This window comes from Panthera pardus, unplaced genomic scaffold (genome assembly GCF_024362965.1).
Source record: "Panthera pardus isolate Hobbes unplaced genomic scaffold, ASM2436296v1 HiC_scaffold_17, whole genome shotgun sequence".
NCBI lineage: Eukaryota > Metazoa > Chordata > Mammalia > Carnivora > Felidae > Panthera > Panthera pardus.
In genome coordinates, this window is record NW_026526732.1 from 134,805,438 (window position 1) to 134,820,788 (window position 15,351).

Genomic DNA, 15,351 nt, shown 5'->3' on the forward strand with positions numbered 1-15,351 from the left:
ACAGCAAACACATCCTCTCACTCACTGCTGTATATCCAGCTCCTGGCCCAGGGCTTGGTTCATGATTACTATTCAATAAAGAATTACTAAATGAATGAATCAACTGTGCATTTAGAAATGCACAGGTTAGGGGCGCCTGGGTGGCTCAGTCGGTTAAGCGGCCGACTTCGGCTCAGGTCACGATCTCGCGGTCCGTGAGTTCGAGCCCCGCGTCGGGCTCTGTGCTGACAGCTCAGAGCCTGGAGCCTGTTTCAGATTCTGTGTCTCCCTCTCTCTCTGCCCCTCCCCTGTTCATGCTCTGTCTCTCTCTGTCTCAAAAATAAATAAACGTTAAAAAGAAAAAATTAAAAAAAAAAAAAAAGAAATGCACAGGTTAATAAAAGCATATGTTTGCTCCAAAATGTCTACTTCTCCTAAGGCAGTGGTTCTCAAACAAGACAATCCATCAGAATCACCAGAAGGTGTTAAAAATTCAGATTTATGAACAAGCCCCAGCCCCAGCTGCCATATAGAATGATTCAGTAAATCTGAGATAAGAACCAGGGCAGGGTTTTTCACACGCAACTCCCCACTTTGCAAAATACAAAGCTAATTCTTATCTGGCATTACTTTGTATAAAGAGTTCGAAATCCAAATACAGACACTGCTTTTGGAAGCTGACATGATTTTCAAATGCATACAGAATACTGGCCACTGCAGACCCTTGGTGCCCTGGTGACACCCTCCTGTCAGTACTACCACCCCACACCCTAGCTCCATTTGCTCCACCATCCCTCAGCTCCATTTGCTTCACACTCCCTATTTTTATCCACTCCCACCAAGAAAGCTGAAAGCAGCATGTGGTAATATTCTTCACATGCCTGGATTTCTTTGAGCATCTTCCTGACAACCAGTTACCTTGCTAAAAATTGATAGCATCTGTGCAAGTCACTGCAGGCAGAAGGTACTGTGTCACTGTCAAGGCAGCCTGCTGGAACACAGCAATACAGGTCTAGGGTTAGCTTCTGTGCCGGGGTACAGAGGTTGCCAAGCTGAGGGGCCACAGAACATAGCGACCAAATAGGGATACTTGTGAGAAGGAAAAAAGAATTTATTACTATAGCTGACCCTTGAACAATGAAGATATTGGGCATCAACCCCATCCACAAAGTTGAAAATCCATGAATAACTTTTGACTTATCCAAAACTTAACTATTAATTTAGCCTACTTTTGACTGGGAGCCTGACCAATAGCCTATAAATGCATATTTTGCATGTTATACGTATATTAAACTGTATTCTTACAATAAAGTAAGCTAAAGGAAAGAAAATGTTGAGAAAATAATAAAGAAGAGGAAATACATTTACAGTACTGTAAAAAAAAAAAAATCCTTGTACAAGTTGACCCTTGTATTTCAAACTTGTGTTGTTCAAGGATTAACAGTACTCCAGGACAATAGGCAAGACCCAGAAGTGAGCAGGGCATGGGGATGTGTGATCACCATGGCTAACTGAGTTTGGAGAGTTCCCTTGGGGACTGAGAGGTCAGTTATATTCATGACTGAAGTCGCAGCACTGAGGCAAGCCAGGTTAGATCTGTAACCAGGAACATGTGAAACAGTATCTCAGGGGAAAACACCAGCATCCATTGCCAAGGAGCTAAAACATTTGACAGGTCTTTCTTGAAACATAATCAGTCTTTGGGATTCTCCTGGGAGGAAGGGTGGAGAAAATACTGCATTATTCCTATTTTAAAATATAAGAACAATACAAGTTCATCTTAGAGATAGATCAAACTGATAGTCTCTGGCAGCTCTTGGCTGCATAGAGCTTTTTCATATGCAATCTCCTGTTGTACAGGGTCTCTCCTATCTTTATTAGGAGGTAACATTAGATACTAAAGGGTATAATCGTCACATGGCTCTCTTGGCTGATAGTAACAATGACTTCCTCCTTGACCAAACTTCAGTTAGGCTCCTTTGAGCCTTCCTCTTGACTAGGCCTCATCTGTGGCCTGCCAGTTTTGGCAAAGAATCCTGCTAAGCCTGTTTAGTAAGAATCCTCCCACTCTTGATATCCAGTCAAGCTCATTTCATACCTTTTATACTTAATCAAGTTCTTTTCAGTAATTTTCCATCCTTCCCTCAACTTGCCTGTTGGCTAGAAATCCCCACTTTTTCCTGTTGTATTGGGAGTTGAGTTCTGTCACCTGCAATAGTACCTCCCCCTATTTCAATAGCGTCAAATAAGGTCTTCTTTACCACTTTTAATAAGTGTCAGAATAATTTTTCTTTTATAACATTGACCACAAATGGCTCCAGATTCATAAAATGGACAATTATAATGAACTATAATGTAAGCATGTGTATTTGCCAAAAATCACAGAACATATAACAGTAGATGAATGTTTACTGATTTCTGGTCACATGTGGGCAGCATGCTTGGCACTCAGGATATAGGGGTGATGGAGAGAGACATGGTCCTGCCAAAGGCCTACTTCCCTTGTGGAACTCCTTGCCTAGGGAAAGAGGAGGTGACTTGACCACTCTGGGATCGCCAAAGATTTCCAGGAGGCAGCAACACTTAGGAGACCTGCAGCTCAAGGGTAGTGGGCCAGGAGAGAGGGAAGGACAGGCAGGGGAGCAACAGAAACTGCCAGTAGAGAGAAAGAAGGCCAATATCTACCAGGAGAGAACATGAGGGAGGCAGAGACAGAGAAGGCAGAACAGGAGGCTGTGGTCCAGATTGTGGACCAGGCTGCATGCAGCAGACACAGACAGCCATGGAAAGCTTTCTGGGCTCTAGATTAAGTACCACTAAAATGATTAAGATGTGTGTAGCCATTAGCAATATCTTTTCATATATTTTTATTTAACATATCTTGGAAATGTCATGATAAAAATACAGGAAAGGTAAAGTTGTATATGTAGTCAATGTATTCATTATCATGTTCACCTCTGTAAAGGGAACACGGGGGGCTGTGGGGAGGGTCCAGGTAGGGCCACTTTGTATTGCTGTTTGCACTTTTCTATATGGTTTAGATGGTCTAACTTCATGCGAACATTACTTCAATTTACTTTTCTTTTTAAGTGTATTTATTTTGAGAGAGAGTGAGAGAGAGAGAGAGTGCACATAAGCATGTGCAGAGGAGGAGCAGAGAGAGAGGCAGAGAATCCCAAGCAGGCTCTGTGCTAACAGCACAACCCAAACATGGGGTTCCATCCCATGAAACATGAGATCACAACCTGAGCCGAAATCAAGAGTTGGACACTTAACTGACTGAGCCACCCAGGTGCCCCTACTTTTTTAAGTCAAGAGGGGTTATTTGGGGAAAAGATTATGGCCCAGTTTTTCTTTTCTTTTTTGTACTTCTACTACTTTCTCTTTTAAAATAAATATGTTTCATATTATTCTTTAAATAAAATAAAGCAAGAACTTGAGATCACCTCTCTTCCTTGCTCTAAGAGCCATGGTTTTATGATTGCTTTTTTTTAAGTTTATTTATTTATTTTGAGAGAGAGAGAGCACAATCAGGAGAGGGCAGAGAAAGAATCCCAAGCTGGCTCTGCACTGTCAGCACAGAGCCCAATGTGGAGCTCGAACCCACAAACTGCAAGATCACGCTCTGAGCTGAAATCAAGAGTCAGATTCTTAACTGACTGGGCCACCCAGGTGCCCCAGTTTTATGATTCCTAAATCCATCCTTTAGAAGCCAACGCCAGTCTGGCTTCCACTCCCTGCAAGGCTATCTAAAACCAAACATTATCTTCCCACCCACATTATCAATTCAAGTCTCCTGATGATGTCACCTTCTCCCAGTCACCCAGAGTGAAAACCTGGAGGCTACTCCCACCACAGTACCTCCCTCTCTCTTCCTTAGTGCCTCTCTCTCCCCAGTGAGTTACAAATTCCCAGAACAGTCCTGGCTCCTTGGCCCAAAGCCACCACCCCAGATTAGAGCCTCAGTTCATATATGGGCTAGAGTAGTATCCATTGAACTAACTTCTCTGTCCCATCAAATTAATTTTTAAATGTCATATTCTCACTGGGTCATTTTCTAGATGTTTCATAGCAAACCCTTTATTTTCTAGAAAAAAGAAAGTCAAAACTGAATTTTATTTTTATTTTTTAAAATATGTTTATTTGATTATAGTTGATACACACTGTAACATTAGTTTCATGTGTATAAAATAGTGATTTGGCAATTCTATACATTATACTACACTCACAAGTGTAACTAACATCTGTCACCACATGACACCATTACAATACCCTTGACTATACTGCCTATGCTGTACCTTTCATCCCCATGACTTACACATTCCATAACTGGAAACCTGTACTCCCCACACCCCTTCACCCATTTTTGCCCATCCCCCCCCCCCACCGCCTCCCTTCTGACATCCACCAGTGTTTTCTCTGTATTTATAGGTGTGATTCTGCTTTTCGTTTGCTTATTCACTTGTTTTGCTTTTTAGATTCCACATATAAGTGAAATCGTATGGTATTTGCCTTTCTCTGACTTATTTTAATTGGCAAAATACCCTCTAAGTCCATCCATGCTGTTGCAAATGGCAAGATCTTGTTCCTTTTTATGGCTGAGTAATATTCCATGAGATAGATAGATAGATCTCACATCATTTTTATCCACTTGTCTATTATGACTCTTGGGTTGCTTCCATATCTTGGCTACTGTGACTAATACTTCAGTAAACATAGGAGTGCATATATCTTTTCAAATTAGTGTCTTCATTTTCTTTGGGTAAATACCCAATAGTAGAATTCTTGGCTCATGTGGTATTTCTATTCCAAAACTGAATTTTAACTGAAAATTTCAACTTGGCTTCCACAGGATGGTTCCAACTTACCCCTGAAGGATTTTCCCTATTTCTCTCTAACATGCAGCCAAGTCAAGTAACCCCTATTTTCCTATTACCCCTTACTGGTCCTACCTTGCAATGTCACATTTCTTTGTTCTCAATATTCTCTTTAAACAGAGAAATAGGGGCGCCTGGGTGGCTCGGTCAGTTGGGCGTCCGACTTCGGCTCAGGTCATGATCTCACGGTCCGTGAGTTCGAGCCCCGCGTCGGGCTCTGGGCTGACCGCTCAGAGCCTGGAGCCTGTTTCGGATTCTGTGTCTCCCTCTCTCTATGACCCTCCCCGTTCATGCTCTGTCTCTCTCTGTCTCAAAAATAAATAAACGTTAAAAAAATTGTAAACATAAACAGAGAAATAGTCCCCACTATTTGGGGTCCCTCATCCCCCTTGGCTATACTAAAAAAATTATAAACACTCTAATGGACAATTATTTTATTTTATTGGTTTCTTAGCCACGGAAGCCCTTTCTTATGTTTGAGGAATCCCCCCGACCACCCACTTTAGAGTGGTGGGAAGCACAGCCTAGCTTTTACTACAGAAGCTGCAAATACCCAGATATCTACTTTCATTTGTCTTTGCTGCTGTGACATGGAAATGTGACCTAAGTGCAAGAGGTCTCCACAGCTGCTCCAGACTGGAAACCAGAGATAACCCAGAGCATTCTCTCCTACACTAGGGGCAGCAGGGCTGGTGGCACATCTGGAGCCTAACAATAGCAGCAGCAGTATCTTTGGGTAGCCTCAGAAATGCTCTCCCCAGACAAGTTCTAGGATCTGCTTCTGGCAGGGTAGCCTTAATTTGGTTCTCCAGCCTTCCTGGCCATCCTACCTATTATACCCAAAGCAACCACATTTGGCTTTTGTTGCTTACAACCACAGCCCCTGATGTAGGCCTTTCAACCCAGACAAAATACACAAATGCAAATGAGCTGCACAGACCTTCAGGCAAGTCACAGACTAGCAAAGTCCTATCCACCCTGTAAACAGCAGCACCATTGGCACTCCCAGAATCAGTTAGAGATCACTCTGACAAGAGATTCCTCCCTTCTCTGGACTCTATTAGCACCCCATTAAACACTTACTTCTACTCCTTAATAGCTCCCCAATTTATTTGCCTCTTGAAACTTCTGTTTACTACATTTGTTCAACTTCCTCTAGCTTATTGTAACAGCCGCCTAAAGATCTCCCTACCTCTGGACTTGTCCCTCAAAAGGAATCCTCAAACTCCCCTCTAAGGTGCAAAGTTGAGTATGTAACTCTTCAGATTAAAACCTTCTCAGGGTTCCAAGTATCTATCACCATGAAGCCTAAATCTGGCACTTCAAGAGAGACCTTCACGAACTCAGGTTGCTATGTCTTCAGCCACAGCCCCATGCCTGCTTTTTACCCAAACTTCCCCATAGCTTTGTGACCACACAAAGATGCAGAGCGGGACCCCCAATTCCAGCATCCAGGTTTTAAGGGAAACAGCCCAATTTTCAACTGTTATCAACTACATAAAAAAAAAAAAACACCTTAAATATTGGGAGGGAGAAGCACAGGGGCCAGTGTTGGAGGAGAGTGGCATCCCTTTGGGATGCCAGAGCAGAGTGCTGGCAGAGGAAGGCTTAAATTTACCAAAATCAAACAGCCAATTTACTAAAAATAATTTAAGATGCACTTTTTTTGCATGCATTTAAACTTTTATGATTTAATTTTTTCAAGTTTTTAAATTTCAGTTAACAGGGGCGCCTGGGTGGCGCAGTCGGTTAAGCGTCCGACTTCAGCCAGGTCACGATCTCGCGGTCCGTGAGTTCGAGCCCCGCGTCAGGCTCTGGGCTGATGGCTCAGAGCCTGGAGCCTGTTTCCGATTCTGTGTCTCCCTCTCTCTCTGCCCCTCCCCCGTTCATGCTCTGTCTCTCTCTGTCCCAAAAATAAATAAAAAACGTTGAAAAAAAAAAACTTTAAATTTCAGTTAACATACAGCATAATATTAGTTTCAGGTGTAGAATTTAGTGATTCATCACTTATATACAACTCCTGGTGCTCATCACAATAAGTGCTCTCCTTAATATCCATCACCTGTTTAACCCATCCCCCTGCCCACCTCCTTTCCAGCAATCCTCAGTTTGTTCACTAGAGTTAAGAGTCCGTTTGCTGGTCTGCCTCCTTTCCCACCCCCCTCCATGTTCATCTGTTTTGTTTCTTAAATTCCACATATGCAAAGAGGTGACAGAGCTATTTCAGTCAACTTTTAACTCCATTTTCAAGACCAGGAGAGTAAACTAGTGTTTCAAGGGCTGTAAATAGAAAGTGAATAGCTCTGGGGTGCCTGGGTGGCTCAGTCGGTTGAGCGCCGACTTCGGCTCAAGTCACGATCTCTCGGTCCGTGAGTTCGAGCCCCGCATCGGGCCCCTGTGCTGACAGCTCAGAGCCCGGAGCCTGTTTCAGATTCTGTGTCTCCCTCTCTCTGACCCTCCCCCATTCATGTTCTGTCTCTCTCTGTCTCAAAAATAAATAAACGTTAAATAAAAAAAAAAATTTTAAAAAAGAAGAAAGTGAATAGCTCAATCCCAGTTTCTTTAGTTTCTTCCATATAGAATTACACAACAAGATAAAGGAAGGCTACACGACTGGCCATTGGCAGAAAGAGAAATTACAGTTTTGTTTTCAAGAAAAATAAAAACCCCATGAATATTTAAACTTTTACTCCAGTCAGCTTCGTAATTCAAACTTGAAACTCAAAACATTTGACCCATCCACTTGTTGCTGGTAATCCTTAAGTACAGAGAAAGAGAAAAATGAAATACAATCATTTTCCAGCATAAAGATGACTTGTAGAGGAGATCATGGAGGAGCAGAATGTTCATCTGGGACAAAGTGGCTGATCAATCAGTCAATTCATGAAGTCTGAGCTCAAGCCAGAAGCAAGAACGCAAAGCACATGAAAATCATTACCACCTGGAAGGAAAGAAAAGCATAGACCAAGGAAAGAAGTGTGTATATGCATTTGGGAATGTTCTATGACTCTAAAATAAGAACCAGATTGGTCCTAATCATTTTTGGGCCTTCTGGAAAATAATTGTTCTTTCCCTCTGCTGAGAATGGTCTTCCTCCATTGTTCACCTGGGTGGCTCCTTGTCATTTAGATACTCCATGAGATGACAGTTCCTGAGATGGTCAGCTTTCCTGACCACTAAACTCCCTGACACCCTTCATCACACCACTCTGTTATTTTCTTCATCTTATTTATCAGAACTTAAAATTATTTTATTATTTGCTTGCTTTTTTGATTGACCTTGAAGGAGGTCTCTATTGTGTTCCCTACTCTGTCTCAAAAGCCTGCCACAGAGTCTGGTACATGAAGAGATAATAAAAGGTGATGGAGCATAGCATGAACTGCAAGAGAAGATGCTCTCTGGCACTACACTAGTCAAAAAAGATTCTTGTTTTCTGATAAAAGACTGTATGCAAATAGAAAATGAAGGCAGACTCTTGAAGAAATACTTTGAGACCATGCTAAATATTTTCCATGGTTAATGGATCCTCTTCATCAATATTGTTCACACCCACACTATACTAACACTGGCCATACAGAAATACATAAAACCAAATCCTTAGCCACAAAAAAAGCACTTATGAACAAAAGAATTCTACTTCTAAGGCAGTAAATATTTTGAGTTTATTTTTTAAACATTTCTCTTAGTGTTTCAGGATGCCATGGAGTCTAAGAACATCACCCAAACAGATTTAAGAGATAAAATTCCCGATCAGGCAGCAGTACAAGGTTGTGGGGGGTAGGAGAATCTTAATTCTTCCCAAGTCAGAAATTTCTGGGTTTCAAAGAATCTGGTGGACTCTCAGAAGGGTTAAATTTCACACACTTTCTTAATGCCATTTGGCCATGGACTTAACCAGTTTGCATTTACAAAAGGAAGAAACTGAGAATACTCTCGTATGCACTTAGAACATTGCCTTAAGCATCTTTCCTTCAATACAAAATAAAAATATAATGTTGAAAAGAAAAAATATCCAGAAGGTAGTACAGAGGACCAAAGACAGAGATTACCAGCATAGAGCAGTTTTTATCTGTACAGCTGTGTACATGGTATATTCACCTCCTGCAGAAGTACTCCTCTTGTAAGCTGCCTGGGGCCAGGTGGCAGGGTCTTCTTGTCTTTGACAAGAAGCCCAGTACAGGCTCTAGCACAGTGCTTTGACAATAGCAGGTGTTCAATAATATAATATGATAAACAGGGGGATGAACAGATGAATAAATTATGAAGGTGGCCAAGTCAGGTGCTGTCACATGGAAACAGTGGCATTCATAGCACAAGGATGTCTAACCTTCCAGCCCCTTACTATACAAAAACAGAGCTTCTCAACTTTTAAGGCCCTATTACACCTTTTGATAACAATCTAGTCCTAAGTCACACACACCTTCTCCTCTGAGTGGAGAAGCCTAGGCCAGTGGCTCTCAATGGGGGATGATTTTGCCCTCCAGGAGACACCTGGAAATACCTGAAGACATTTTTGGTTGTCACAATGGGGGAAGGGGGCAACTGGCACCAAGTGGGTAGAGGCCTGGAATGTTGGTAAACCTCCTACAATGCATAGGACAGCCCCCACAACAAAAATTGATCCTGTCCAAAATGTTAATAGTGTAGAAGTTGAGGAACCCTGCCATATGCTTAAGGAGGCATATTCATGTCTTTGATCTTTTCCCCTTGAACTAAACTCCTTTCTCAACTATATTCCCTTATCCTCCTAAGCAGAACACAGCTATCCTAAACCAATGTTATCACTATAACAATTAATGGGACAAATCTAAGAACACTGATAGCAGTGCATATTTGTACTTTACAGTTTGCAGGAATGTCTTCTAATAAATTCTCATTTGCTTCTCTCAAGAATCTTGGTAGTATCTGGAGGAGGTATCATCATATTTGTTTTAGAGCAAAGAAAACTAGATAAGCTAACCACCGTCTCTATGAATTGAAGGAGGTAAAAAAATTGAAGCTCAGAAACAGTAAGTGACTTGTTCAAGATCACACTCATGAAACAGCAGAGTGGTAGAGATACCCCAAATCAGGCTTTGTGATAGCCCTACCCCTCTGTCTTTTACCACGGTGGTGGCCCAATGGAAATACAATGTGAGCCACACATGTTATTTAAAATTTTCTAGTAGTCACATAAAATGTAAAAAGCAGCAGATGAAATCAATTTTAAAAATATATTTTACTTAACTGAAATATATTCAGAATATATTCAGAATATATATTCATAATATTTATAATACACAACATACAAACTTATTTCTGTAACCAATATGTAAAATTATTCATAGAATGGTTTACAATTTTTGTACTGTCTGGTGTGTATTTTAAACTTAAATCACATCTCATTTGCAGTTAGCCACATTTTATTTTTTTAAATCTTTTAAAAATATATTTATCTATTTATTTTGAGAGAGAGAGAGAGAGAGAAAGAGAGAGTGCATGCATGCAAGCTGGAGGAGGGACAGAGAAAGAGGGAGACAGAGGATCCAAGCAGGCTCTGTGCTGAGAGCAAAGCAAAAGAAAACTTAGGAACTAAACAATGTAGATTTTCTTACGACTGCTCCAAGAATAGCAGTTTTTACTTATATTCCATGTCCTCATGGAAGATGTTCTCATCAATACTTTCCTGTCTCTTGTGTGGTAAACATCATGTCTCAGTTAGGTGGACAGAGCATATAACACAGGCAATTTAAGGGAATGAGGCTTCTGTGTTCTGGCCAGTTAAAGATGTGAGGATGTAGAGAAAGAGAACACAGCATTTGTGATCTATTAGTTTTGAGCCTCATGTCATGTGCCTCTAGCATAAAAAGTCTAACCCTGACTATAACCCCGGGAGGTCTGTCTTTTCCTCTTTGTGGGAAATGGACCATCAGAGAGATTAAGTAACATGACTAAATTCCTAATGCTAGGTTTGGAACCTAGTTTCCATTGATTGTGAAGGTAGTTAGTGGAGGTCTTTTCTTTGTGCTAGGATGGCAGTTTATCCCGAGTGAATTCTAAAGACTCTGAAAAATAACTTGATAAAGCTCCCCAGAGCTCCAAATTAATTGCAAAATAGGAAAAGCCATCTTTTCTTTTCCTTCATGTTTGAGATTCATAAAAGGAGGAGAGAAAGGCAGGCAACTAAAACAATTCCCAAATAGATTCTCTGAATTGGCCAAAACTGTAATCACTAATAAGTTTATGATGTGTCAGGCCCTATTTCAAGACTTTACCATACAGAGCAACTCATCTGATCTTCACCATAACCCCATGAAGTGCTATTGTTTTCATCCCTGTTTTATAGATGAGGTGCACGGAGGATAAATCACCTACTCAAAATCACCCAGCTGGTAAGTGGAAGAGCCTGGACTCAAAGACAGGTGTCTGGCTCATAGCTACAATGCAGAGTGCCTCACTAAGATGCTAAAGATCAATCTAGTAAACATCTATAGTGAGATTAGAGTTAAACTAAATAGGATATTGCATGAAAATGTCATGTTTCTGTAGAGTCTTTGAAAATTCCCAGTTGATGCAAAGCTCTTTCAAGGGTCTGAACCTCCTACGCTTTTGGGTGAGGACCTATAACGGAAACTCCTATACTGTCTTATTAATTTTAAGTACTATAATGTCCCACTACAAACAAAAATCTAGTCTCTCTGAGCAGTATGTCAGAGAAATCCACTCTAAATGCTTCTCCAAGTGCATGTTTTTATCTCGGTCAACCTGAATTACTCACCTAAACGTGGGATAAAGAAAGCACTACCATTATAGGTAGGATGTGAGGACCCTCTGGTTCTGACACCTTAACCCCTGACTGACTGCCAGGGTTGGTTTACTTCATTCAGAACCCAGCGGCCCAAGCTGATTGCCCCTTTTTTCCTCACTGCTCTGTGTCCTCCAAAAGCATCCTGCCTTGTGGAAATCAAGCTGTCCATGGATTTCATAGGAAACTCACTTGTGACAATGGAGGCAAACACCTCCGTTGGTTCAATTGCTAGTCTATACCAAAGGTTCTATGAAAAACCTTTGTGTCATTTACCACTATACTCTCCCTCTGCCCTTACAACTAGCACAGCACAGCACGTTAGATATAATGGCTCTGTTTACAATACAAGATGGTTAAGATAATAACAAGAAATGTATTACTTCTTCAAAAGATAAAAATCATGACTATGACTGTTTTTGCTGAAAAGCCTTAAATTAATTTTGAACATTCAGGCAATCATTGGTATTATGTTCTTTGACTTATAATATTAAAATACTACAAATTAAATGCTGAAAAAGGTGGAGAGTGAAGAAGTCAAGTGGAAAAAAAGTAGAAAGAACTAAAGGAAAGCTAAGGTATGACTACAACTAGTGGGAAGGCAAAAAGAGACCACAAATTTATGGAAGCACCTTTATTGTTGTTTTCATTTAACAAGCAGAAGGCTCATGGTGCTGATGGATTTCAGTGCTAATGGGGACATAATGCAAGTATTTACCCAAGAGAGAAATAGTCTGTTTCTAATCTTGATCACTGCCCCCCTCCCCCAACACACACACACACACACACACACACACACACACACACATACACATACGTACACACAAGGAATACAATTCTGGTTGCCAAAAGCCTCAGATATGCAGGCCTAAATCATACAGTAGTTCTTCCATAAACTGTGTCTGCAGAACACAATAAACATGAAACAGGCAGGTGAAAAAAACTTAACTGGGTACACAGGATTATGCCTAACTGAACTCTTCTTCCCAACCTTGAGTTCTAATACTCCCCCATCCCACTTCACACTCTAGCTGAAAGAACCAAGCCACTGCTGACCGCAGTGCACAAAGAAAAAAAGAAAAGAAAGACAGCCACATTGTTATACCCACCAACTATGAAAGCTGAGTCTGTGTGGAGATGTAGGTGTGTGGAATACAATGGAGGCAGATCATTTAAAGGCCTATGAAGAGGTACTTATCTTTGGTGAGGACTTTTAAAAGTTTTCTAAGTCTCTCCTTGAAACCAGTTAGTACCAGATCACAAAATCCTTAACCTTGTGGGTGACATGAACCCCAGGCAACTCTCAACTACAGGGCTAAACCTGGTATCTTCCATTGTCAGGAAAAACACAACCTGAGAAGGGGGTTCTGGGGACACTGGAGAGTAGAGGGTGGGGGGCAAAACAGAGACAAAAAGAAGAGACCAATATGGATTTTCTGTGAGGCAAAATCAGCACAAACAGCCAGTCAGACAGGTTGCCCTTGCTGCAGGAGCCATATAATCCAGGATAAACCAAATCTGAATCTGTTTTCTCAACAACTCCTTCCCCTGCCAGGTAACACCTCAGGACTTAGGTCTCTGTCAACTTCTTTGTCTACATGAAGAAAAAAAGAAGAAGAAGAAGAAGAAGAAGAAGAAGAAGAAGAAGAAGAAGAAGAAGAAGAATATGGGAGAAACAGGAATTAAATAGCTACTCTAGTTTACTAATAATGTGGGTGGTGATGCTTCAAGAGTCGACTCTGGGAGAGAAGGGGAAGGGAGAAAAAGAAACCACAACCCCTCTGAGCTCAGCTGAGGTCTCCGCGGAACAAGTGTCAACGCTTTTAAAGAGCACGGCTTGCTCTCAGTCGCAGAGCACACAGGATGGCAGGGTAGGTGCGGAAGACTGCTTACCCAGAAGCCCGCAGGAAGCTGGAGACGGGGGCACCTCAAAAACAAAAACATCGCGAGCACCACTACAGGCGCGCCGCCCCGCCCTCCCGCTCCCACCAGGGGAAAGCGCACCAGGTGTCAAAGTCGCTGTGGAACGGAACCTGGCCAGACAGGTCGGAGCGAGAGCAGGGCACTCGTCGAAGGCTCTCTCCTTGCCCAGCAAACACCAGCCTCGGGGAAGGCTGAAAAGTGTAAGCAAAACCAGAACAAATGAAAGAAAGACACGTTACCTTGTTCATCCCATTCCCCATGGTGGCTGAATGCGAACTCTAGCACCCTTGGTAATGAGGTCGCAGGCTCAATAAAGGCATATTACAACACGAGGAGGAGGGAGCAGGTGGGGCGGGCGGGGGAGGAGGCCCTGGGGAAGAATTTCGTGCTCGCAGTATAAACAACAATAATAATAATCAGGGACATCCAGGCCACTGGGTTTGCTCCAGGGAGCCGGCCTGGACTCTAAGGCTTTCCGCTCGTCCGACCCGGACTTCCCGGACGAGCAGAGCAGAGGCACTGGCGCCCTTGCCGGGAAATGGTCTTGCTTTGCCTGTGCACGCCCCGTGTGCGCCCCAGCGCCCCTCCCTGGCCGGACCGGCTCCCTGGGACTTGTAGTCTGGCTCCCGGCAGCTGCAACCGCTCGCCCCGCCCCGCGCGGCCCATAGCTCCTTGGCGGCGGGAGCCGAAACCCAAAGCGCACGCGCAGCGCAAGCCTCGGGGACTGCTGGGGCGCGCGTTCCGGGAGGTAGACTGAAGGGCGGGGGCGGGGGCGGGGGCGGGGTCTGGTGGTCGCGCAGGCACCGCCTCTACCCGGCCGCAGCGCGTCTCTAGGCCAGGTCCCCCGAGATCGGGGTCACCAAAACTCCCGCAGACCTTTTCCCCTGGGGCGACTCGGGGGGCCTGTTACCAGTAGTCACCACCCTGCCTCGATTCCCTCGGTGAATCAGGTGCTAACCTTGGTCTTCGCGGCTCCCCTGCCTGGGTTTTCTGAGTGCGACAGATTTAGGCCCGGGTTGGGGGATTCCTATGGCCCTGCCCCACCCACGGAGACCGAGAAGGCTCACCCGGTGGGAAAAGGTGGGCTCAATGACTCATCTCTGGGATGACTTAACCTCCCTACCCTGGGGGAGCAGATGGCGGGATCTCAGACCTCTTACCGTGGCTTTGGACGACTAGTGTGTGCCCATCTTCAGATTGTAAACTGTAGTAGGTGCATAGTTGTGTTAATATAATTGCTTCTGGAAAGCCCCTGTCCTTGCTATGCAACGTAGTAATGTCTGCATTATGATTCTGTCTAGAGTGGAACACTTTCTAAGCTGTGGCAGAATTGTTTTGAGAATTCTGTCACCCCCTACTAAACTCTTAATTTTCTTCCCTGGGGATGAAATCCTTGAGGTAGAGGTTTCTCAGTTTTATTTGTATATCTTCAGCAATGCTCTGCACACAATATGAGCTTAAATGTTTGTTAAATGAGCATGTGCATCAATCTAATATGGCCAGGCTCACCCCTGATGACCTCATTTCAGCTGCTCCTTCTTGCTCACAAAGTTACAGCCACACTGGCTTTCTGTGTGCTTCTTGAACTTGCCAGGCTGAACCTTGCACTCTATATGGACTGTGCCCCCTACACAGACCTAGCTCTTTGCAAAGCTGGCTCTGGTCTCAGCCTAAATGTCACCTTCTCAAAGAGGCTTTTCCTGACCACCCAATCTAAAGTAGATCTTTCAAGTCACTGTCATATTACCTTGTATTATTTTCTTCACAGCACTGAACATAATTGGACAT

At 43.0% G+C, this 15,351-nt stretch overlaps 1 protein-coding gene across 6 annotated transcripts in view; it reads right to left on the reverse strand.

The window, feature by feature from the left end:
• DUSP22 (dual specificity phosphatase 22) overlaps positions 1–14,155 on the reverse strand; it is a 72,955-nt gene extending 58,800 nt beyond the window's left edge. For 2 of the 6 annotated variants that reach the window (XR_008423070.1, XM_019419930.2), the window contains exon 1: positions 13,534–13,751. Coding sequence is in view for 5 of the 6 variants with exons in the window: in XM_019419930.2 (XP_019275475.1) it covers positions 13,534–13,584 (51 nt within the window). In the remaining variant the exon portion in view is untranslated. Of the gene's footprint in view, positions 1–13,533; positions 13,766–13,802 lie in introns of those variants that run through there. The other 4 variants (XM_053904950.1, XM_053904951.1, XM_053904949.1 and 1 more) reach the window with 4 other exon arrangements.
• Between the last annotated feature and the right edge of the window lie 1,196 nt (positions 14,156–15,351).